The sequence below is a fragment of the Jatropha curcas genome, chromosome 11, assembly GCF_041381405.1.
Source record: "Jatropha curcas cultivar XTBG-Jc1 chromosome 11, XTBG_Jcur_1.0, whole genome shotgun sequence".
Lineage (NCBI taxonomy): Eukaryota > Viridiplantae > Streptophyta > Magnoliopsida > Malpighiales > Euphorbiaceae > Jatropha > Jatropha curcas.
In genome coordinates this window covers 6,078,305-6,103,289 of record NC_143161.1, presented here as the reverse complement: position 1 = coordinate 6,103,289, position 24,985 = coordinate 6,078,305, and the positions used below count along the sequence as shown (strand labels likewise).

The 24,985-nt window shown below is 32.7% G+C and overlaps 4 protein-coding genes across 5 annotated transcripts; 2 read left to right on the top strand and 2 right to left on the bottom strand.

Annotated features, from left to right (window-relative positions):
* Positions 1-2,550: 2,550 nt before the first annotated feature.
* On the top strand, positions 2,551-5,255 carry LOC105632646 (Galactose oxidase/kelch repeat superfamily protein). 2 transcript variants are annotated; one of them, XM_012215089.4, is made up of 2 exons: positions 2,551-3,016; positions 3,514-5,255. In XM_012215089.4, the coding sequence occupies exon 2, from the start codon at positions 3,536-3,538 to the stop codon at positions 4,988-4,990; it is 1,455 nt and encodes a 484-aa protein (XP_012070479.1). In that variant the 5' UTR covers positions 2,551-3,016; positions 3,514-3,535; the 3' UTR covers positions 4,991-5,255. The 2 variants fall into 2 exon arrangements, with proteins under 2 accessions (XP_012070479.1, XP_020534167.1); XM_020678508.2 differs by lacking the exon at positions 2,551-3,016 and adding an exon at positions 3,109-3,251.
* Positions 5,256-6,638: 1,383 nt separating this feature from the next.
* Positions 6,639-12,771, top strand: LOC105632636 (P-loop containing nucleoside triphosphate hydrolases superfamily protein). The gene is made up of 13 exons (XM_012215078.4): positions 6,639-7,026; positions 7,460-7,598; positions 7,820-8,209; positions 8,917-9,146; positions 9,369-9,496; positions 9,595-9,713; positions 9,791-9,883; positions 10,406-10,507; positions 11,053-11,155; positions 11,869-11,952; positions 12,038-12,133; positions 12,299-12,426; positions 12,518-12,771. Exons 1-13 carry the CDS (start codon positions 6,710-6,712, stop codon positions 12,617-12,619), a joined length of 2,031 nt encoding a protein of 676 aa, XP_012070468.1. The 5' UTR covers positions 6,639-6,709; the 3' UTR covers positions 12,620-12,771.
* A 302-nt stretch (positions 12,772-13,073) lies between these two features.
* On the bottom strand, positions 13,074-14,844 carry CYP94B2 (cytochrome P450, family 94, subfamily B, polypeptide 2). Its single transcript, XM_012217328.4, has one exon. The coding sequence runs from the start codon at positions 14,759-14,761 to the stop codon at positions 13,223-13,225; it is 1,539 nt and encodes a 512-aa protein (XP_012072718.1). The 5' UTR covers positions 14,762-14,844; the 3' UTR covers positions 13,074-13,222.
* Positions 14,845-19,148: 4,304 nt separating this feature from the next.
* Positions 19,149-24,776, bottom strand: SOX (sulfite oxidase). Its single transcript, XM_012215065.4, has 12 exons — positions 24,505-24,776; positions 23,848-23,963; positions 23,697-23,759; positions 23,565-23,601; positions 23,362-23,443; positions 22,774-22,892; positions 22,564-22,659; positions 21,974-22,084; positions 21,687-21,788; positions 21,083-21,130; positions 20,069-20,284; positions 19,149-19,669 (listed from the first exon to the last, which is right to left on the bottom strand). Exons 1-12 carry the CDS (start codon positions 24,577-24,579, stop codon positions 19,553-19,555), a joined length of 1,182 nt encoding a protein of 393 aa, XP_012070455.1. The 5' UTR covers positions 24,580-24,776; the 3' UTR covers positions 19,149-19,552.
* Between the last annotated feature and the right edge of the window lie 209 nt (positions 24,777-24,985).

Sequence of the window (24,985 nt, the reverse complement as noted above, 5' to 3'; positions counted from 1 at the left end):
TTACGTATAGCTTAATTATTACAAAACACTATCTTAACCTTTAAAAAGTAAGTTCAAATGCTATGTTACTGAATACTATAAAAATTAACTTTTTAATCAAAAAAACTACTTAAAAAATTATTGTCGACAAATACAATCTTAATCTCGGCGAGATGTAAGTTCGACTCTCAATAAATGAATTTACAAGAAAAGGTTAAAAAATTTACTTTTCACGTTATAAAGAGATTAATCACATTAAAAGGATTGAAAGATACATCTTTATATGAAAATGAATTTATAAATCTTGAAATATAAAATTTTATTGGAATAAGGTGCAATTATTATTATATAATTTGAAATCTAATTATTTATAAATTCATTTTTATATAAAACTAGTTCATAAAAACAAATTTTAAATTTTAAAATATTAATTAATATTAAATTAATACCCTAGCACTCAATTGATCCCTTTAATATTTGCTTGTGTTTGGTTGGTGGGGTTGTGTATTATTTAGAATGACAATTGGTTAAACAAATGCTTGAGTTAGGAACTACTTCTAAGCGCGTGATTCACACTTCCATTACTATTGGAACCTCATCTAAAGCAAAATTCATTTTTGTCGAAGTATGGCATATAACTTTGGTTTGGTGAATTGGCTACTTGTTAGTTCTAAAATGGGTATTGTTATATTTTAAAGTTCAAAGACCAAATACTATTGAAATGATGATACAAACTTGCAACTAAAATAATTCTTAAACACAAAATGATGAACTCTCTAATATGCTTTTCAAGCAATATCTATCACAAATATATATAAATTCTTTGTAATTTTGGCTTTTCGTCTTGTTTGTAGGTTGCAATATCTAATTGATCTACAAGTTAGGTGGATTTGGAATACTACGCAAATACTTTTAATTCGATTGCTTTTTATTTTATATATATATATATATATACATTCATCTTATCCTGTTTTTCAATATTGCCTTTGTCTTAAAACTATAGTCTCACTTTCCTTTTTGGATGTTTCAAATTAATAGTCCCATTTATACGTTATAAATGTTTTTCTTTTCACAATCCTCTTATGTAATGGTGGGTGTAAATAATTAATATTAATTAAGTTTACTAGATAAAAAGACTTAGCATAATTAATTTTGAAATATTAGTATTCTAATTGATAGAAGTAAAATATGAATGCTCAAGAATTGTTATGAGATGTAATATGTCCTCTAATGCGGTGTGTTACAAATATTTATAGTGTACCTCCTATTGCAACTAAAGATGTAAATGCTTAGCAAGAATTTCGGTAATAATTATTTAGAGTATTGATATTGTGTCATAAGTGTATTTCATATTCATATTTTGTAAAACTATTTTTAAATACTTGTTATATTTGGAATTTCACATTTCTTAATAAAATTATTAAATTTGCGTAAGTTACAATAAAGTATTGAGTAAATTAATTATATCACCTTTAATTTAATATGTCAAAATACCAAATTTTTATATATTGAAGCAATAATTGTTGGTCATATAAAGGGTAAATATATAAAAAAATTATTATTCTTTGAAACCATAAACGTGACAAGTATTTTGGACATAATACTTTCTCAATTGAAATAAGTATTTAGTTACTGAGATAGTAATATTAAATACAATTAGTGCTAATTTTAATTTGGAAACTTCTGTGAAAGTTATGTAGGAGTGACTGTTAGAGTAACAAATGTGAAATCTCTTCTCCTGTGAAGGTTTTATATGAATGTAAACATTCATACTAAAAGAAAACTGAAAAAAAAAAAAAATTGATTTCCTAAAAGGATAAGCGGACATGGTAATAGTTGGATCGTTTTAATAAATTTGATTCATTGCTGTGTTTTTTGATTCAGGTTGATTTCAGTTTTGTCAATAGAGAATGTGATCGTTTTACAAATTATTTAGCTAAGAAGGGAATAGATGCTACAAAATCTTTATTATCATGGCTTTAAAGTTTGATTTTGTTTATGTAATAGCATAGTTATGTACTTTTTTTTTTTCCCTCTCTTCTTATCTTAAGAAGAGGTCTTATAGATGTCCTTTCTGATTTTATTTTGTTGAGGTATTTTTTATCAGATATTTTCACTTAATTTTTTCAAGTTAGATTTGAGTATTTTGAGGAGCTGCTGGTTCGGATTAGATTACTTAGATAAATTAAATTTTTCCTGATATATTTTATTATAATAAAATAAATTAATTTCACTAATAAAAAAAAAATACCAAGCCCAAATGATCCCTAGCATAATAGCAAGGGTGATGCTTGGTCCCAGGTTCGATTGATGATAATTTATTCAATTCGTATTCCTTCCCCTGAGGGCTGTAATGCATATAATATCAAATGGAAAAAAATATATATATATCAAGCGCCTCTGTTCAAAAAAATAATATCAAGCGCGTCTTGATCACTCTCTCATCTGAGAGTGGAGTTACACTTTCCATCTCGATAATAAAACGGACATAAAAATTATTTTAAAAAAGAAAAAAATTCAAAACGGAGAGAGGGGAGGACAGCAACTGACTTTGCCTCTCCTTACAAGATTTTAAAATGTTTTCTATTCCTTTACACATAGAAAGAAAGGAAACAGAAAACAGACTCTCTCAGTCTCTCTCTATCTCTCTCTCCCCCAAGGAATTGCCTTTTCTTGAAAACAAGAATTGTTTAGATGTGGGTTTTGTTATTGGAGGAGGAGATGATAATAGTAAAAGCAACAACACTATTTTTTTAATAATAATAAAAATCAATTGCAGAATATTGTAATCTTCCAACAATAACTCACTACCAGCAAATGGGTTTCTTTCAAATTGAATTCTTTCACCACCTATATACATATAACCCTCTTTCTCTGCCACTTACTGGCTTCTCTCCTCAATTTATATTGTCTCCTCAGTTTATGAGCACCCTCTTATTGAGACTTGTGTTTTGATGATTTCATTTCTTCTCTCCCTATAACCGTCCCTAGTCCCTACTTTTACTTCCTTGACTTGACTTGGACTTGGACTTTCCTGGTAAGCTTCTCTCCCTTCGATTATAGTGTGTTTGTACGTATTGTTGACCATTTGTGAACATATTTCATGCCTTGATTTGTTGGGTTTGTTTCTGTATACGTTTTGTGCACTTTTGAACAATTTATTAGCCCATTTCTCGTTTTCTATGTCTTTCTTGTTCCTATTGTTTTGCATGTGTATTTTCTTTATCTTGGATGTTGATCAACTCACTGGATTAATTTCAGTTTTCATTTGGGTAAAACAATTTCTTCAACTTTTTTATTTTGATTTACTTGTTGAATAGGGTTTCTTGGTTTTTATGTTTCTTTATCAGTTTTCGACATAGCTGGGTTAATTGGCTAATTTCTCATAAAGGAACATAGTTTTTGTTTATGGGAACGCAGATATATACTAATCATTTCCTAGAATCCAAATTTTGTTTTTTTATTTACTTGTTTTTTAATCTTCTATCTAATGGATTATATCTTACATTTTTTTTTCCTGTTTCTTTAATACAGAGATTTTGAAAGGTTCTGATCCATGTCCAAGGGAAAACAAATAGGGGGTGAAGCTGAAGAGAGTGATGTCTGCAAAAATGATTCTAATCCTCATGAAAAAGGACTGCTTGGTGAGGATTCTGGCAATAGCTTTTGGATTATTTCCAATAGTCTCCCACCAAAAAGGTTCAACTCTTGTGAAACTAATGGAAGGGAGGATGATAGAATCAATGTGATTGGAAAAGATCATAATATTAGCAAGAAAGAGATGCTCGAAGAGAATTTTAGTAATGCCCCTTGGAATATTACTCATAATAGTCCTCCACCAGAAAATATTAGTACTGCTAATGGTAAGGGAATAGAAGGCCCTAGTTGGTATGCATTTTGGTTTCATGAGGGTGGAGTTGGTGGTTCCTCAAATGTAGAACCTCAGGATGCAGATTACTCCCAAGTTCCCCAGCTAAGTGATGAGGTAGAGAATCAGATTTTGGCAAGAGTTCCTAGATCAGAATACTGGAAATTTCCATTAGTTAACAAGCGAATTTTGGGTCTTATGAAGAGTGGTGAGCTGTTTAAGATTAGGAGAGAACTTGGAGTTAAAGAATCTTCTGTTTTTATCTTTGCAACTGGTGATAGCAGTTGGTGGGCGTTTGATAGACAATTTAGTTCTCGAAGAAAGCTTCCTGACTTGCCTGCAGACTCTTGTTTTTATGCAGGAGATAAAGAATCACTTTGTGCAGGTACTCATTTGATAATTTCAGGGAGGGAAATAAGTGGTGTTGTGGTTTGGAGATATGAATTGGAGACAAATAGTTGGAGAAAGGGTCCTTCAATGATCAAACCTCGGTGTCTTTTTGCTTCAGCCTCTTGTGGCCCCTTTGCTTTCGTAGCTGGTGGGGTGACAGAAGCTGGTAAACTTCTTAATTCTGCTGAAAAGTACAATCCTGATACTAAGACATGGGAAACCCTTCCCTTAATGCTCCTAAAAAGGAGACTTTGCTCAGGTTGTTACATGGACAATAAGTTTTATGTGATCGGTGGACAAAATGAGGAAGGAAGGTGTCTCACTTGTGCAGAAGCCTACGATGATGATAAAAAGAAATGGGAGCATATTCCAAACATGTTAGAGGATACTCCTGTTGCAACTTTCCAATCACCACCTCTTGTTGCAGTTGTGAACAATGAGCTTTACTCGCTTGAAACATCATCAAATGAACTCAAAGTGTATTCGAAAAAGAACAAAACTTGGAGGAAGTTAGGAACAGTACCAGTAAGAGCTGATTCTTCAAAAGGATGGGGTGTAGCCTTCAAATCTTTAGGCAATGAACTGCTAGTAATAGGAGCATCTACTTCCATAGTATCTTATTCCGGCGATGGCATGGCTATATACACCTGCTGCCCAGATACAGAAGCTACAGAATTACAATGGAGGCCTCTTGAATGTGGCAGAAACAGACTGAGTAACTTTATATTGAACTGTTCTGTTATGGTAGCTTGAAGCTATTCGAATAAAGAGATTCAAGCGTGCCATGTGCTTCCAATATATATAGATATATTTATATTTATCAAGTATTGCTACGAGGTTTCCCTATAAACTGAGTGATGGGATGGTTTTAAAGGATACTGCTAAATCATCTATTAGGCATCTTGTTTGCATTTTACTCTCAGTACAGGATCCTGTCAATCGCCGTTGCTTTGAATCCTGATCCTGTTGAACTTTCTTTTAGTGTTGTGAATGTATTTAAAGGTTTGTTTGGTATGCTTATAGCTTTGTTTGAAATCAAAGAATCCTGCAAGCAAACCAATATTTCTTGGCATAATGAAGTTATGTTGTGACTATACATGAAACTGACACTGAAATGGAACAGTAATATTAACCATCTATGGATCTATTTGACAAAATTAACTGTTTTTGCAGTGTTTGGTTGTTAATTATGTCAGTAGTTTTTTATAAAATATTAGAAGCTAAATGTTAAATGGTTAATCTATCATAAAATATTAGAAGCTAAATGTTAAATGGTTAATCTAATAAGATAAACGTTTAGAGTTTTGATAAGCTATTTAAAAATCTATTATCAAACACAACCTATATGTAAATCTGAAGCCATTTTCATTAAAAAAAAAAAAAAAAATCTGATGTTAATTACTATAAACATATCCATCTGATTACCAACATACAATTTGATAATAGTACTTATTTCTTAATCAAGGCAGACTAATTCTAGCTTAACGTATAAACTGTAATAGATTCATAAAACCTGAAAGTATAACCTAATATAAGAATGACATTAATGCCAATCTACTCTTATATACTTAAAAAAAATATTGGTGACTTTTTGTAAAATTAAAAATAATTTAGATATTATGCTGTGATCGTTGCAAAATTAGTAAATTGATTAAAATCCTAAGGATCAAGTAAGTTGATAGATGAGTTTTTTTGGCTAAAAGGGTAAATTGACTCATGTACTTTACCTAAAAAAACCTTACCCTAAACTTTTATACTGAACTATCAAATACTTTAACTTATAAAATTTATACTTATTAAATATTATAATTTATAAAAATAGATCAATTAAACACTTATTTATTATGATATCGCCTTTTCACTAATAAAAAATAAAATAAAATTCCACTAAAAAAATAGATAATATAAAAGATAATGAGGAGACATATAATATCAAACTTCAAATATTTTAATTACTTGATTGCTTAAATCATTTCACTTTAACAAATTTCATTATAAAATAATTATTAGATTTTTTGTTTTTGAACTCTGAATTTAATTTAAATAAATTATATCATATAATATGGAAAGATTTTGAATCATATTATACGATTTGATATTACGTAAAAATTATAGAAAAATACTTATTATAAATTTATAATCATATAAATTAAAAAAAAAGTTTATTATCCCATTTAAAAATCAATTTATTTAAGCAATGGATTGAAGCTTGAAATTAAATTGATTTGAAATTAATTAAATCAAAATTTCAAATTGAGTGATATGGCAATATATTGTGAAAACTTTGTCTAGTGTTGTAAATACGCAATAATTTCTGAGGGTATTTTGAGAATATTTCAGAACTTTTCGGTGAAGTGTAATATTTGGACGTGTAATTTAACTACAGATTAGAAAAACCATTCGAAACCTCGTTTTAGAGCCAAAATGCGTTCGCTTTCCACATTTTAGACCTGCAAAACAAATCCCCAAAAAATGGCGGGAAAAGAAGAAAATTTACCGCCTTCTACTTCTTCCAGATCGAAAATGGAGGATTCTAGAGTTTCTCCACTATGTTGGCGAAAGCAGGTGGACGATAACCTGAAACGGCTGCACTCGCTTCAGTTCGGCGTCGATTTGGCTCTTGAAAGGCGCGACTTCGCAGCAGCTCAAGTTCTCGGCCTTCGCCTTCTCGGCTTTATTGAATCCCGTTCTCTCACCGACATCGATGAGGCCCTCACTAGACCGATCCGCCGTGACGCCATCTCCAAGCTCGACACCGTTCGCCAATCCCTCTTTCCCGAGTCCGATCGGTATGTAGTACATAAAAGCGACTGTTCTCTCTCGATTTATGATTTAGCGATAGTATTATGGTTTGGAATGTGTGTTTGCGTTGGTATTTTTGAAATTAAACCTTTCTTTTTGAGTTAATTGGATGACTGTGTTTCAATTTAAAGTATGTTGAGTGTTAATAAGAATCAATTTGAAACCTAGTCGTGATGATATGGACTGAGCCTAATATATATGTACCTTATGTAATTATTTGTAAGTAAGAATCGAGCACAATATATAGCATTTTATTTTGTTTCTGTATGACAATGATGCTATATATACTAATTCATTTCTGTAAACAGTAAACTTTAACCATCTTTGGTTGAATTTGATTATTCTTACAAGGCATATGCATTAATGTGCATGACTGTTTTCTCTGTGATGGTGATAATTTGTCTTTCATTTTATGTTTAGGCGGGCATTTGAACAGGCAGGTAGAGCTCCTGGCCATGTTTTCGACAGTAAAGGAGATATTGACATTGAGAAGGTTAAACAATCAAAACATTTCCGTGCTCTTCTTCAGCAATATAATATAAGGCCATTACATGGAATGGTAAGGATTGAGAAATATTGGCTTTGTGATATGTTGTTTTCTTGGTTAATTAAAAGCGGGAAGACTTTGTTTGAATCTTTCTGGTGGTTTATTTTACCTTTTCTGGTCATTTGTTTTGTCAATATATAATACACAGGAGTAAAGGTTTGTAGTTTTTGTCCGATCTAATTGTTTATTTTCTACTTCCAAATGCAACGATTGACCTAAGTTCTTATCCTCAGGGAGACCAACTGGATAGGAAGGACAAGTTGAGCTGCAAGACATCAAAGGTCATGACACAGGCAAAGCTGACATCCTTGTATGGAAACAATATCATGAAAGCAAATATTGGTTCTCACAAGAGTTCTTTGAACTCCAAAAGCAACACCTCGGATGATTGCATGATAGTAGAAAGAGCTTATTCATATAACAACCATTCTAAAGGTCACGGGCTCTCTGCTTATATAAAAAATGAAGAGGAAGAAAGAGGCTCTGGAAATGCTTTGGGATCAAAACGTTCACATGAAGAAATCAGGAGCCCCAGAAATGAGAGTGCAATGTCACCCCCAAGCAATGATGAAGCTAGCACAGACGTTTCTGGCAATGGATTTGTAACTGCAAGAGCAAAACTGGTATCTATTCAATTCTCCAATAGAAAATTAGCAAAAGACAAAAACTCATAGTAGTCTAAAACTCATTCTTCTTATTTGTTTTTATGGCAATGGAATGTATGTATGATCTATGTCAACATGAACCCCTCTCCAGAAACTATCCAACCTGATGCACTGGCCTCATACAGTTAAAATTATTCTTATCTGCATAGGGCTAATGCTTTTAGCTAAAGTCCTTTGCACTGTCCCTTAGTTTTCTCTGTTTTGGTCGTCAATGTTATAGTATTTTTGCCAGTCTGAACAGTCGATAAACCACCAAATAAGAAAAAATGAAATCTCCTATTATTTCTAGGAAAGAGGAAACTGGATATGCAATAATGAATGCCATGATATATCTTCTCAAATCTGAAATATCTTAACGCCAACTAAAGGAGTTGGAGTTATTATGCGAGCTAAGAGAAACCTGATGTAAAATTTTTGGTGCTGTAAGTTTGAGTTCCCAGTGGACATGGTTTCTCTGGGGAGGAATAGTACTTAATTTTCTTACTAGCTCAGATAGAAGCATGTCTTGATCTACAAACTATTTGCTTTGAGGTCTGTCTGAGTGGAGGAGAAAAAAAATGTTAGGTTTGAGTTAGGAATAATGGTCAAGTAGTGCTGGAAATAAATTGAGGTCATTGTTTGAAAAGTTATATTTTTTTTCCTCACTTCAGGTTTTTTTGGCACAGGAAATGGATGCACGGCAAAAGAGAGGGTTGATGGGATCCCCTAGTGCATCTGTCTCCCCACAAAGTGAAAATGCAAACAGGAGTTATGGGGGTAGATCATATGGCTTTTCACGACGTGGCATCCGTGGTAACTTTGTTCCTCCTATAAAATCAAATGGAGGCAACACTGGAAATATGACTACACGAGCCACAGGAAAGGATGATGCATTAGACGACTCAACAAGGAGATGGTAAGCTGTATCGTATGCATTAGCACTTCATGTCATAAGATCCATAATAAGTAATATAATAGTCTTTGAAAGATGATTAAATAGTCTTATACGTATTCTTTTTGGGCTTATTGCCCTAGTGAACTGAAATAATACTTGGTACTGTAGAGGTCCTGACTTCTTCCTATAGTTCTATTATGTTGATGAATTAGCATATTTTACTGATTTTCTGTTTTCTCTTAGTCTGGAGATATTATGCGGTCCTGACGGTGAGCTTCCTGAAAAATTGAGAAATTTGGAACCTCGTCTTATTGAACATGTTAGTAATGAGATTATGGATCGGGATCCTAATGTACGATGGGATGACATTGGTAATGGAAAAATATTTAAGAGCTTATTGCTGCCAATAACTTTGCAGTTTCTTATATTTGCCGTTCTAATTTTAATTCCTCATCAAAAAATGCTGTAGCTGGCTTGGAGCATGCCAAAAAATGTGTGACTGAGATGGTCATATGGCCATTATTACGTCCTGACATATTTAAAGGTTGTCGTTCTCCAGGCAAAGGTCTTCTTCTTTTTGGTCCACCGGTATGTAACAATCCATATAAAATATAGAATTCAATACTTTTTAATTTAAATTCATTTTGGTACCTCCCATGTTCTAGGGAACAGGAAAAACAATGATAGGAAAAGCTATTGCTGGAGAGGCAAAAGCAACCTTTTTCTACATATCTGCAAGCTCATTGACAAGCAAGTGGGTATGTTCATATCTGCTGATTTCCTCATACATTTTTTGTGGTTCACGGACTGAATTCTTTTTTTTTTTTTTTTTTAAAAGTCAAATTGGTTATCGGTCATAAATAAAAGACTTCAGAATTAATTCCAAAACTTTTGTTAGATTCCTGAAGTTCCTGTGTTATTTTCTGTATCACAATTTTTTTTTTTTCATTTTAGTCTTATCATCTGAGTGCCCAAGGCATTGTAAATTTTAGTATATCATTTATATTTTTCCAACTCCACTTTGCTCAATATTGTTGCCCAAGGGATTGCCAGTTTTTTCGTAAAACTAAACAAAAATGAAAAGATGGAGAAAGATTCGCCAAAGTAGTTATTTTTGCTACATGTTTTAACTTAAATGACTAACAATTTGTGAAGTTGTACTGAGGAAATAAAAGGAGAAAGTGACACATAATTCTACTTTATGCATTTTATTTGTTGCAATACCATATATTGTGTGAAATATTTGTTTACTTCTTGACATTATTAACCTGTGAGTTTAGATTGGTGAAGGTGAAAAATTAGTCAGGGCACTGTTTGGCGTTGCCAGTTGCCGTCAGCCTGCTGTAATTTTTGTTGATGAAATAGATTCACTCCTGTCTCAGGTAAAGCATGTTCTGAGTATGCTGGTTGTGGGCACTATGCATAGGCTAGCCTACTCGTGTTCTTTCTGATGGGAGGATTGATTTAAGATTTTAAATGATTTTGAATTTAGAATTGTTTGATTATTCAAGGTTTCTTAGTTCTGGGAAACTATTATACTTATTGGTAATTTTGATATTTGGTTGGATATTTAGTCATTTTTGGGGATTCTCATTGTTGCATCCTGGAGTTTTTTAGTCATTTTGCAGAATGGCTCTAAGGTTTGAATTGAAAGTCTCATGCTTTCAGTTTTCTTGATTTCATATCTTTTCTACCTTTCCTTTCTTCTCTGCATTCTCTGTGTCTGTCCTTTCCTTTGCCAGTCATGGAATAATTAGTGTTTTCTTTTTCCTGTGATTTTGCCTTCTTATCCTTGGTAAGGTGCTTCCATTCTATATCTATGATCACCATATGCAAATTATGCCAATAACCCTTTACATTTCTTCTTATATGCGTCATCAGTTATTTCTTACACATCAGATGTAGCACTTAATTTTCATGTTTACAGCGTAAGTCAGAAGGTGAACATGAATCAAGTAGAAGACTCAAAACTCAGTTCCTTATTGAAATGGAAGGCTTTGACAGTGGTAGTGAGCAAATTCTACTGATAGGTAATAGTTGAAGCCCTAAATGATTGCACGCACAAGCACATGTGCTTGCTTCTTCGTTTTATTTGATAATTTGAAGGTCCTCAAATGATATCTAGAGGCAACCATAAAGGTCAAAAAGTGTGCTTATAGTATATCTGTATGGTGCAAATTATTGTCATTATCGGTTTCAATGAGGTAGATATATTGCATTTGTACCACATTTTATCTAATTGGATTGGTTCAATTGACTATATAATATTTATCTCCTAGAATGATAAATTAGGTTATCCTATATTGTCCTCGTCTCTCCTGTATTATATTGCACGGTAATATAGCTACTTTGTTCAATAGGATATGAAATTCTAAAAGGTTAGGAGAGAAAATTGTGTAGGAATCAATATTTTCATGTTCTTGCATCACTTGTTTTCGCTCGGGTGTTGAGAACTTCCATACTATAGAATGAAGAGAAAATTACTGATACAGATCAACTTCATTTTACCATATTTTAGTTTTTGTTCAAGCAATTCCCGTTTCAGTTTACCAGAGCAATGAGGTAACATAATTAATTGCCTTGATTGCATCAATCTTGCTCTTCAAGCCAGGGTTTCTACATGTCCTTTCAGTTTTCTGTTTCATTAAGTGAAACGTCCTTACTTTTCAAATCAGCATTAGTTTTCGTTCTATGTGATGCAATTAATTGTTTTTGTCATTTGATAAATGGATGTGTAATCCAGGAGCAACAAATCGACCCCAAGAACTTGATGAAGCTGCACGGAGGCGACTTACAAAAAGACTTTACATCCCCTTACCTTCATCAGGTACAATTGTGACTCTTATCTATTTTGAAAATTCTTTAATTGAATAAATAAAACAGAAGTTAACCTCGCTGTATTGGGAATGAAGAAGCAAGAGCCTGGATTGTACGTAACCTTCTGGAGAAGGATGGTCTATTCAAGCTGTCAAAAGAGGAAATTGATACCATATGCAATCTGACCGAAGGTATATGTTTCCTACATTTCAGAGCTAATAAATCCAAGAGTTTCTCCATTATGTTTCAAATTGAATTTTTTTTAACAACTGACTAGAAATGTCACTTCAAATGGTTTGGTTTGTCTGAAATTTTCCTGGCTTGTGAATTTTTCTTTTTAAAAAAAAATTTTGTAGGATATTCAGGTTCAGACATGAAAAACTTAGTCAAGGACGCATCTATGGGTCCATTGAGAGAAGCTCTTAAACAAGGAATAGAAATCACGAAGCTGAAAAAAGAGGATATGCGGCCAGTTACCCTTCAGGTAACAATAAATTCACTTGCTCCACACAAAAACACATGCATTATGAATCAAGAACCATTCTTTATTTGAAAATTTCTTTCTTTTCACATAGGATTTCGAAAAAGCTTTGCAAGAAGTGAGACCCTCTGTTTCATTGAGTGAACTCGGTACATATGACGAATGGAACAAACAATTTGGAAGCTTATCACTTTAGGTTAGTCTTATTACTGCGTGAAAAAAAAAGGAAAAGGAAAAAAGAAAGTAAAAAAAGATTACACCATTGAATGTTGATCCCTATGAGAATTGTTCATAACATCTCAAATATTTGTAGTATACAAATTAATACACATAAATTTGCTTCTAAAATGCTTGTCCCCTTATGGAAACAGGGATTACTAATTTTTCTTATTAGGCTGTAAGTGCATAGAAAACAGTAACCTTTGTTACTTTAAAGCTAGAGTTAGATATTAGATTAAAAATGAACTTGATCAAAATACATTTTTAATCAATTATTAAACATAAGTATTTGATTACTTTTAATAAACAACCTCGAGTGCTTGACCACGACTATAATTGCAAACAAATAATTAAAATAGGCTCCATGTGAAACAATCGTTCCACTTACGCATGTGTGTCTGACCAAATTATAAAGATAATTAAAGCCTACACAAGCATGACCTTTTTCCTCGTTATTATTTTGGATCATTTCATGATTATCGTATAATATTATAGTCTGCTATCTATATTCAATTTTAATAATGACATGTTACACCTTCCAATTACTGAAATCTAAATTATTCACCGTCGAATAACTAATTTAATTAGAGTCAGTCGTGGTTATCTGACTCCTCTTTCTGACCACAACCCTAAATCCACCGGCCATGTGAGCCGTCAACCGTGGCACGAAAACCGGCCTGTCTGAACTAACCGGTCTGATTTCAAACTGCCTGAGAATGGAAGCCACCACATATTTCATTTGAATGAATGCCATCTCCTTCCCTAGGCACACCCTTGGACCAGCCTGAAAGATTGGAAATTTGTAAGGACATACTTTCTTCAGTGAACTTGACTGCTCCGGTTCAAGAAACCATCGGTTCGGTTTAAACTCAAGGCAGTCCTTACCCCACAATGCTTCCATTCTTCCCATTCCGTAAGGGAAATAAGTCACTCTATCTCCAGCTCGAACATGGGTATTATCTGGCAACAAGTCATCTACAAGGGCATGCTTAGAATCCCAAACTACTGGTGGGTAAAGCCTCATTGACTCACAAAGGCATGCCTTCAAAAATCTCAACTCTTTTAATGAATCATAATCAAACTTTCTTTCTTTGATAATATTTGTCTCTTTAAATACTTCTTGCTCTATATCTGGATGACAAGAAAGCAACCAGAATAGCCATGTCATCGCAGCTGAAGTTGTATCTCTACCTGCCATAATAAAACTTACAACCATATCTCTTATCACTTTCTCCTCATGTCTAGCCAATATAAGCCGAGAAAGAAGATCTTGGTTCTGATTATTATTATTTTCTCCTTGTTCTAGTATCATCTTCTCCCTGTTAACAATAACCTTTGAAACGTATTGATGAACTCGTTGAACAGCATCTTTAAGCATTTTCTCAGATCCAATCCCAAGACATCTCTTAAACTTCCAAACAAGATACATAGGAGCCGTAGCCCTTCTGGCGCATATCTCAGACGCCATGTCAAAAGCTCTAGCAAGAGGTGAAACAGGTAAAGAAGGATCTAAGCAACGTCGATCAATCCCTAAACTAACCTTACAAATCATGTTGAATGCAAGTCTTCTTAGCAACTCTTGCAAGTCAAAAACCTCTCCTGTTTCTGCCAACGACTCAAAAACTGGCGATAAACCTTTATCAACTTCTTCTTCCAATGTACTAATAAAAAACTCCCTTAACGACTTAGCTGTGAACTCATGGCTAGCTAACTTTCTTTGACTATTCCAAAGCTCTCCATCTACATTGAATATTCCATAGCCAAGAAAATCCCCAAGAATTTCAGTGAAGGGTTTGCCTTTGGGGAAGTTGTTGAAGTTTGTTTTGAGTATATACTCAACATTTTGTGGATTAGCTGTGATAATTGTTCTACGTGCACCTAACCGATTTACGACAATAGTACTGGTAGCTGATTTTGAAATAAGTTCAGTATACCAATCTAGAAGACGGCTCTGGTTTTTGTAGAATGAAATCAAGCATCCAATTATAGGATAGGTTGGCGGGCCGTGGCTGGGAAGTTGCCCGAGTTTATGAAAGATTATCTTTAGAAAGTAGAAGAGACTGGTATATAATAAAATGAAGGATAGCAAGTGGAATGTAAGGGAAACGAAAGTTGCCATATTGACAAGCAGAGAAGTAACAGAAAATGATGATGATGATGATGATGATGATACAAATCTCCTATACCTACTATAAATGGTGTTTTACATATAATTTTCCTACCAAAACCTCTTTTTTAAGTCCACAACCACGAGGTCTCATATGGTGTGAACACAAGATTTATTTATAATAGTTTTCATAATATGATTTTTTAGTTAGGTGGAGGCGCTACCAGCTCCACATTATATGGGAAGAGATTCATCGTGGGTGTGTATTTGCCTGCACACCGTTTCACCCTGTCTGACTTTATTGGTAAAGTTTAATTAAATTTATTAATCATTAAATTCAAAATTTACATTAAAATGATTTTAAATGGTTAACAAACACGTTTTTTATATTAGACTCAGCTTATAATAATCAAATCCTTTTTTTTTTTTTTTTTTTAGTTTGGTGTAGTCAATATTACTAGCACTAGTTGTGCCAATTGGGATTATCAATTATATCAGAATTTCTATGATTTGTATGATTATCTTGAATTATAGTGCTCATGAACTTGAAAAAACTATTTCTCTTTTATTAAATAAAAAAAGGTCGATTGTATTTACAATCAAATAGAACTTTTCGAGTATCCACAAGTAAATATTTTCTGGTACATAACATTTTTTTTAAGTTTCCCACTTTTAATCACATGTTCATTTAATTATTTTTTTTTTCATAAAAGGATATATATATTCTTTTTGTTGAGATGGACTGAATTAAAAACAATACAACAAGATGCACATCACATTATTAATAGAGAATCTTGGTAACTTTGATTTCAAATTTTAAAAAGCACTAAACTTGACTGGGAAAAAAAAAAAAACAAAACTACAAGATTTAATAGAAATAGAAATAAAAAATAATAGAGTTTTTTAGTGCAATTATTTCATTTTTATTTAAATCCTGAAATATTATAAAATTATACATTTATAAAATATTACAATGATTTGTTCTTCTTTATGATTGACCAAAACGATAAAATATATAGTATTTTGCATGTGCTATTAGTTAATGTTCAATTTTTAAATTAGGTTAAGAAAAAAAAAAAAAAATCTCCTAACGAACTTCTTAATTGTATTAAATCCAGTGATTATTAAAACTTTTGCAAAGCTGACTCTTCATAATGTCTAAATAAAGTGTATTAGGAATTGAAGGATGGACTTGCTCCCACGACTAGTCTGGTGCATGCCAATCAAAAGTTTGTAGCCATAATTATTATTAGTTATAAATTTAAAATTTTATTTTTAATTATTTAAATAATTCATAATTTTCTTTCAATAATTTTAGATGTAATTATTATCACTAGTTGATGTAATCATCATTATAACCAAATGTGCCTTCGTAATTTTCTTAAATTTATTATTATTTTTTTTTATTGAAGTTATTAAAAAAGGGAAATCACCAAACAAAGCCTCTTATGATTTAAGTAAAAAATAAAAAATAAACATAATAAGTAACTCTCAAAATTCGAAATTAGCTGCTATGAAAACTTGATTTCAGTGAGTTTAGACGGATTTATAATAATTTGAATAATATTTTTATTTTCCATCTTATATTCGAATTCAAGGACGGGATATCCTAGCATTGCTATCCTGCTCCTACAGCCACTTTCGAAATATCAGAGTTCCAAGTCATCCGATAGTGTATACTATCAATTTCTAAAGATAGTGTCGTCTGATACCGCAGTCTACAGTGTATAGCAGTATTAGTATATTATGAAAGCCTAAACTAAAGATAGCGTGGCATTAGCAATAGCAAGTCTTTCGTTTGTCGGTCTTTTACTTGGGATGCTATTTGCTAACATAAATAAATGAAGCAAATGGTACCATTATTATTATTTTTTCCACTGTGTACAATAAATATAGTGATCATGCATGCATCTTTGTTCTCTCACCCAACGACCCCTTTTAAAAGCAAAATTACCAATAATTTAAATCAAAGACACTTTGCCCATCACCAATCACTCCATCCATCAAATCAACTAATTGCATCATCCAACGGCTGGGGTCTCTTTAGGTTTCTATAATTATACAATAATCCAACGAAGAATCAAGGCCAAGGCTTGTTTTTATATAGAAAAAACCTAGAACGACAAAAATTCATATTTTTATAGAAGTGGTAACGTGGCAAAAGATTTTCATTATTTGACATTCATGATAAATACTTTTGAAATTTTATTTATTAATAATTATACTTTTGACCAAATTGATTGGTCTTATCAATTTAATCGCAAATCAAACCATGGTTCAATTTAAATTGAATATTTAAAATAGAGGTAAAGAAATTAGATAATAATAAATAAAAACTGGTGAAAAATGAAATTACTGTTAGGATTAATTCAAAATAATATTATAAAAAATTTGTTGAGATTTCAATTTTATTTAGTGCAGATTTTCTGCATAGAATTTGATATTTTTGTTATTAAGATCCATGATTTTTAGGAGTATTTTTAGATCTTATTTGATTCACTTGTAAGCCTATAAATAGGCACGTTCTTTTATTAATTCAATAAAAGTGCAAAACATTGTTAATCATCTTGTGTATTTTCATTCTTCCTTCCAAAATTTCAACAATTACATAATGTTTGTGTTCAGAACATTGATTCAAACGTAAAAACAAACATGCAAGCCAAAAACTTTTATAAAATTCACTTATACCGAGCAAGCAAAGAACTAAAAGAAAACGTTAAATTCAAATGTTTTATTATTATTATTATTATTATTATTTCAGAAGATTATTACTATTAATAATATCCCACGTAGCAATTAAGTTCACATGACGGTTCTTGTGAATAAAATATATACTAGATAGGAAGACGAGACGTACATCAACATTTTTCTAGTCATTTTCTCTTCTTCTCCTCCATCAAAACACCTATCTTCTTTGTCTTCTTCTCTTCCCTTTTCTTTTTAATTCTATAATTTTAAGTGAGGAATTTTCCTGTTTCTCCGACAGCCAACCGAAAATGGGGCTCCCGAAATATACAAACGTGACAAAATTTTATTGCAATAATTAATTCCATCCACTTGCATCTACAGCCGATCGATCAAAATATATTTAAAAACCAAGAAATGTACTTATGAACAAGTATGAATTGATCGAATTTTGCCACAGAAAAACTCCATTATAAAAATTCAATTGCTAACCAAAAGAATTACTATTAAAAAAAGGAGAAAAAGATTTCCATGCATGCAGATAATCCACATAGAAAAATCCAACCTTTGATTATTTTTCTTAATTTGAAAAAACCAAGGATTAAAAAATAAAAAATTCCACAACCTATATTATTTTATCATTAGAGACAACAATTTACACTTGGTTTTTATATTATTAAGAATTTGTCCATATGGTAGAGATTGTTGTGTAGTTTAATGTCTTTTCATACATGTGCTATGCTATGGCAGATGCAAACAAAGATAGGTGTAATGGGGAAATACTACAAAAAACAGAAACGGACATAGCATTGGCTAATCTTCTTGATTCTTACAACTGGATAAGAGAATAATAATAATAATAATAATAATAAATATATTGTTGGATATTATTCATCAATTGAAGTGTGTTTTTGGGACTTGACTTTGTGGTCGACTTTTGAACACATGTTCCTCATCTTTCAACTAGCTAGTTCACACACATACACACACACCAAATACTCGTAAATAGTTAGGTTGTCCAATTTGTCTTCTTTATAGATTTTAAAAAAATATTAAGAATAGAAGCTTTCAAGTTTAAATTCTCTCTACCATATAAGATTTTTGGGAGAGTTATTTCATGTCATAAAACTGAGTTATTTTTTATATATTTAGTTTTTAATATAATAAACATTACAATAAAGTGGAAAACAAAAAGAAAATATGACAATTAAACATGACTAATACAATAGTTAAAAAATATATTTTTACCATTATTATTTCAATAAAATAAATAAAAACTTTTCCATATATTAAATTATATAAACATTCAAAACCTAATTTAAATGTTATGAAGCATACAATCATCAACTAATCAAATTATAGGATAAATTGCAATTGGATCAAAATTACTTTTTCTTCTCTACCGTCTAGAAAAATTATTCTAAAATAGGAAATTAAATAGTAATAATATATTAAATGTGAAAGATCAAATAGTTTAATAAGACATTTAACAGCAAACACAATTTTCTTTTTGAGGAAAGAACTAAAGCAGTTTAATAGAAACAAAATTTAGGAACTTAGTAGTAATTTTTCTGAACAAGAGAAACCAAGTAGTAATTTATCCTTAAACTACGTCATATTTGTGTCATTACGTCATCATCGTACACCTGAACTGAAGCAAGTAGTGAAAGTTATAACCCGACAATGTGGGTTGGAAGATGACGCAAATGCCGCCTTTAAAATCTTTAACTACAATAAAATAACATTTCCAACACTTCCAAATGGTTCGGTTTCTTTCTTGAGAGAAACTATAACAATACCATTCAAACTCATCTCATCCTCTATATCCATTTAACATAAACATATCCTGCAATAGTTTACCAAATTCAAAATCCTGGTCCATCAACCGAGACCGTTGAGTGGAGACTTGGCTTTTTTCCATAGTTCTCCTGCTCCCTAGAACCACTTATTTTGATCAACATAGATCTTGAGGAGAAGGGCAGTTTATCACACTAATGGTAAAAGGTAATATGGCTATAGTTATGCAAAGTGAAAAGCTTAAGCAACTCCGCAAACAGCCAAGTCAAAGCATTGATATCTTATTCTATGGATACAGAAAACAAAATCCAGTCATGGTTTTTACATATTTGAGTGACCAACTCGGACTTGAACCCGATGCCATGAAGTGTTAAGTATCCCTCTCAGGTTCCAAATATCCTGCACATTTTCTGGTTGGACATTTGATGCTGAATCCACCTGTTCATGTACGGAAGAAGGAACATCATGCATTGCAAAATTGTAAGGGTAAAACAATGAATATGAATACAATTCGAATAGGTTTAACCAGGGCCAATGCATATAAATTTCCAGGGAATGAGAGAACGATTCATTTAATGGGCTAAACAAAGATGAGAATAGCTCTCAAATCAGCAGGTTAGCATGGAGTAAGGTTTCACAAACCCATGGCTGTGGACCAACTTTGGCAAAGACATTATGATCCCATTAGAAATCTTTGATGACAGAGATATTGTATGTAATTTATGTGCTATAAAATATATTTTATGCATTGAAAACCATTGATGTAGTTTCAGGCACTAAACTAAGAGAATGGAAAACTAAAGTATAATGAACGCATTCTTATAAATGAATACATACAGCTTTTGCAACAATTTCTGTGCTGTGTGGCACATCAACCGCGACGTCAAATAGCACCCATGCCCATTTGTCACTCGTCATATCATCAGCAATATAAGAGACACCAGTCTTCTGGTGTCTGGATGCTTCCACCCAGGTTTTGCTGCCGTCAATAGACACATCTACTCTCTCAATTCCACGGCCACCTCCTGATGCTGCATATCCACTAACTTTCACCTGCAAAATATATTGGTAAAAGGAGAACAAGGTCATCCAAATAAGATCAAAGCAGAAGCAAAAGTCTCTGTGATATAGAACCATGATAAAAGGGAAGAGAAAACGAAGAGAAAAAAGTGATACTCCAAAGTATCAAAAACAACCTAATGTTAAAAAAGCCAATAAGAACACTAAATATAGGCACGGCAAAATAAACCTAGCCATAGTAATCCGAATAAGTTTTAACTTTATTTCTGAAAAACGGTTCAAAAACCCAAACAAGTGGTTCAGCATCAATAGATGCACCTCTTGTTCAAAATGGCAACCCATAGAGGATGAAAACTAGAATTTGGGCACTATTATTGGGAAGCCAGCAAGGAGAACACTTAATCTCTAGGAAATATCAACCTAAAACTTAGTTCATAATCTAATTTACTTAAGCTCCTCAATTTGCCGTAAAGTAACCATGTCATATGATGCTTGGGAGTTGGAACAGAGTATAACACTGACACTAAATGTATGAATTTTGGAAAATAGGGGAGTCTTAACATGCCAAGATTTACCTATACCCAAGATCAAGAAGCATAGCCAGAATGGTTAGAAATCCATGATAACTTCAAAGCTATCTGCCATGTAATCACCCAGAGAATTTGCTCAATGACACACTTTGAAAGAACTTTATTGTCCATTTGATTAAACAAGGAGAAAATATTGTCTCAACCAAGATGCTAGTGCAAGTCGTGATGGGTGAAAAAAAAAAGACCATTTTGGAAAGCATTCAGGAGTTCAGTAACATTTTCAGCAGCAGATGAAACTAACCTTTCCAGGCTTTATTGCAGTCACATCCTCTAAAGAACAAATTGCACACTGTGAAACAGTAAAACCAAGAGTGTGAGTCAATTGATCGTTTTCTTAAAAAATGAAATGAAACCTGGTTGTGACTTAATGCTTGGGTCTGAGAAATTAACCATTGTCCTATAAAATGAAAAGACATACATTTCTTCATTCCAATGCTTCTTTATACATTTTATTGAAACCAGCAAATTGATAATCTTGAATTAAGTTGGGTTACGTCCAAAGACATGGAGATTTTCAGTAAATAAAATTTATGCTTTTGCACTTGGAAAGAGGCTTAGTGTTGTATTAAAATCAAGGTTTGCCTTTGGAGTTATTTTTAACCAAAACCATTGGCTTCATTGGAGGTCTACAGCAGAGGGTTCTAAAGGAGTACCGTCAGCTACATTGAATGTGATTAGATGGTGTCACTCCCCTAATTTCATTCATTTTGAATTTGTGTATTTCCTAAGAGGAGGGTATCTCATACCTAATGGCATATTTTCCTTTCATTCCTTCAACAAAATTTCTCGTTTTATCTGAAGGAGAAAAAAAGTGAAATTCTATGCTAGGAGTATCAAGTATATACCTGGACAGGGAAATCCATCTGTGGCCTCCTTGTAGACCAATTGATGTTATCCCAATCCACTGATGGGGGAAACATTTTGTAGTCCTTTTGCATAAAGAAGCCCTAAAGATAGCAATGTGAAAGCAATCACATGATAGCTAAAAGGGATTAGAGTATATATAGATACATACATACATATATGTATTACAGCACAGTTCAGATCAATTTATCTATGCCCTAGGACCTGGACCTTTAAAAAAATCCAAGCTGTGAAAATAAGCCACCATTTGAAGCCTAAACTTCCCTACCTGACATTCTTTTGCAATTATATTGATGGAATCCAACCACTTGACAGAACGCGCACCTATCACACCTGGGACAACCACTCGCAATGGATAACCATGATCCCTGTTTAGAGGCTTTGGCATGACAACAAGATGATGAACTAATATCAGAAAAATTAAAGATGACTTAGTTCACTGGACCTAACTTAGCAAATAGAAGAACGTAAAGATGAAAGTAAAGTCCCAGAATAGTAAATCCTTAGGAAACGAGCAAAATGCCACAATAAGCATTTAGATGTGAGCATTACATGGTATTGTTCAACAGAATTAATTCAAAAACAAAGGCAGTTGAAAAAACATATTAACTGGGTGACAAGTAAGTTTAAAGTATCATTAATTAAATTGTAATCAACCAGGAATTTCAGATGCATGGTCTCTGAAATTACTATGAATATGATGAAACCAAGCCTTATTTTTTGGTCTCGTCATTTTGAAACAGAATTTTCAATAGCCAAAACTTGATCAGAACCACCTAAACACCAATACTTTTTGGAGTAGCTGGAAAAAAAAAGTTAAACTTGAACAGTTAATTCAATAGAAAATAGTTTACTAACCTCCCCATTCATCTCATAAGCAAGTAAGACATCAGCTTCGGGGTTTGTGGCCTGACTGAGTGGAATTGATGCCTTGTAAGGGCCCCCATTCTCCTCCTACATTTGTATAATCACAGGTCCATGTAAGGGCATATATACCAATCAAACCACAAAGATACACCAAACACTAGAAAAACTGCAAGATGTTCTTATAGCGACCAGCTTTAATACCTTACATTTATCAATGCTCACAAATTCAACATGTTTTCCACCTGATTTTGTGGCACTTGTCAACTTGGATATTCCAACAAGTTCAAGAACATCAGCCAATTTGGCACCACCCCAGACAGCTAAAATCAAATTGAAGTATTAGAAAGATAACATCCTAAAAAAATCTATGCAAACTAATTGTAGAGAACTATGTTTCCTCACGGATACTGGAAATATGAGTATTATGGTACATGCTATGCAGGTTAATATAAAGCCCAATATGGTGGAGGACAGGTTTCTTTTAGTGAACATACTCAAAGCTGAAACAGAGTCACTTATTTGTGGAGAGGAAAAGGGGAGGGAAATAGAGAGCTGCCAGAAAAGGGAAAAAGATTCCCCCTCAGATTCTTTTTTCATCCAAACATGAGAGAAGAAAATATATTTTCCCTTTTATCAATTTCCTTTCCATTATTTCGTCATTTCACTTTCTTTCCTTTCTCATGTTTGAAAACAGAGCACTAAAATCCTAATAAATCCATGCGTTGTATGCACCTATTGCATCAGAATAATTAAGAGTTGATTAGAGATCCAAGATAGGTAAAAACAAACCATTTCCTATAGCAGAAACATCCCAGCCAACTCCTCTTACTTTTCTGACGTTGCTCATGGCAGTCCTCCTGTTTCCAGCACACTATACACTCATAGAAGCAAAGGTTAATCCAGCTAACAACAGACCTACTAGTCATTATTATTCTGCACAACTTGAGAAAGAAATTTTAAAAGACTAACTTTGTATGAATATTGGAGCATACCTGTAAGGTTGCAGTGACATTATATTTTGGAAGCTTCCTATTAATTATCATAAAATAAAAGATTCTCCATCAATGTAACATTTAAAGCTTGGCAATACATAACAGAAAAATAAGAATGCACACACAACTCACCAGATATCTTTCATAAACAACTCTCGGGGCCTATCTATTAGACCACTAATGGTAACAGAATATCTGCTCAGACAAAGAGGCGGAAGAATCCATTACCACTAATCGAAAATTAAAAATTTCAGCAGAAATGAAATTTGAATTGGCATATAACCTTTCTATATCATCAACGATTGGTATAGGTCCATGATTTCTCTTGTAGAACAAATCCACCGGGGTCACATAAGAGCTAACCAAGGCTGACCGTGGTGGCTCAGCATTAAAAGGTTGCTGCACCAGAGTAAAACAAAAAGGGCATTTCAATCACTGAAATAGGAAGCTCAGTAACAGAGAAAGCACTTGCTTTTACAAATAATTCAATTAATGCATGAAGACTACAAAGCAAATGTAAGTGAAAAATTCCAGTCAAAAGCCATCTACAATAGGTAAAAAATAAAATAGCTAGTCCCTGAAATTTCAAGGCAGCGTTAGAATTCAAACTGAAGGCAGCCAATATCTCAAAATCCAAAATGTCAAAATTGCTAATTTAATGAATTCGAAAACCCACATGACATACATAAATTCAGCCCCTTTCTTACTTAGCTAAGGCCAAAATATTCCCCACCGAAAAAAAAAATCCGAAATTTCAATATTGACAAACACTTATAAGCTCACTGTAAGAAAATGATTAAAAGCTAATATGAAACAAAGCATGATACATATATGCATTATTGTATACAATTAACATAAGAAGGATTCATAGAAGACACAATTATTTCAAAATCAATCCATTGAAACGGGTAAAATAGAGAAGCTGAGAATAAAAACTGGCCTTGGAATTGATTTTGAGGGAAGGGTGACGTGGTGGTTCCTGCGCATAATCTGACGGACCTTCAATTCCCGGCATTCTCAAAAGCTCCTCTTCAATTCGGAAACTACAAGACAGAGAAGGATAGAGATAGAGATATAAACAGAGGGAGTAGATTCTCGATGGAAGGTGAAAAACTGAAAATGATATGTATGGCAGAGCTATCCGTGATGGTGATTGGCTCGGGCTCAGAGAGAATCAAGCACAGTTAATCATATGACTGTGGGTGATAAGCGACTGAGCGGACCACCATCCTGTTTCTTATTAAATCAACCAGTTATTTTTATTTCTGGTTCGATTCAAGTTATTCAATTTGAATTCCGTATTGAATTTTTATAAATTGAAGTTATTTTGGTTGGATTAAAAAAAAATAAAATAATTGAATCAAGTGAAAATGTATAATTTTGTATATAAAATTATTTTATATAAATAATATATGTGGTGT

Coding starts and splice junctions, on each gene's coding strand:
- LOC105632646 (XM_012215089.4), top strand. CDS start 3,536: ATGTCCAAGGGAAAACAAATAGGGGGTGAAGCTGAAGAGAGTGATGTC.
- SOX (XM_012215065.4), bottom strand. CDS start 24,579: ATGCCGGGAATTGAAGGTCCGTCAGATTATGCGCAGGAACCACCACGT. Junction 23,964..24,504: donor CCCTCAAAATCAATTCCAAG/GCCAGTTTTTAT, acceptor ACTCTGGTGCAG/CAACCTTTTAATGCTGAGCC. Junction 21,131..21,686: donor AGATGGATTTCCCTGTCCAG/GTATATACTTGA, acceptor ACTGTTTCACAG/TGTGCAATTTGTTCTTTAGA.
- CYP94B2 (XM_012217328.4), bottom strand. CDS start 14,761: ATGGCAACTTTCGTTTCCCTTACATTCCACTTGCTATCCTTCATTTTA.
- LOC105632636 (XM_012215078.4), top strand. CDS start 6,710: ATGGCGGGAAAAGAAGAAAATTTACCGCCTTCTACTTCTTCCAGATCG. Junction 9,147..9,368: donor GACGACTCAACAAGGAGATG/GTAAGCTGTATC, acceptor GTTTTCTCTTAG/TCTGGAGATATTATGCGGTC. Junction 11,953..12,037: donor CATCCCCTTACCTTCATCAG/GTACAATTGTGA, acceptor TTGGGAATGAAG/AAGCAAGAGCCTGGATTGTA.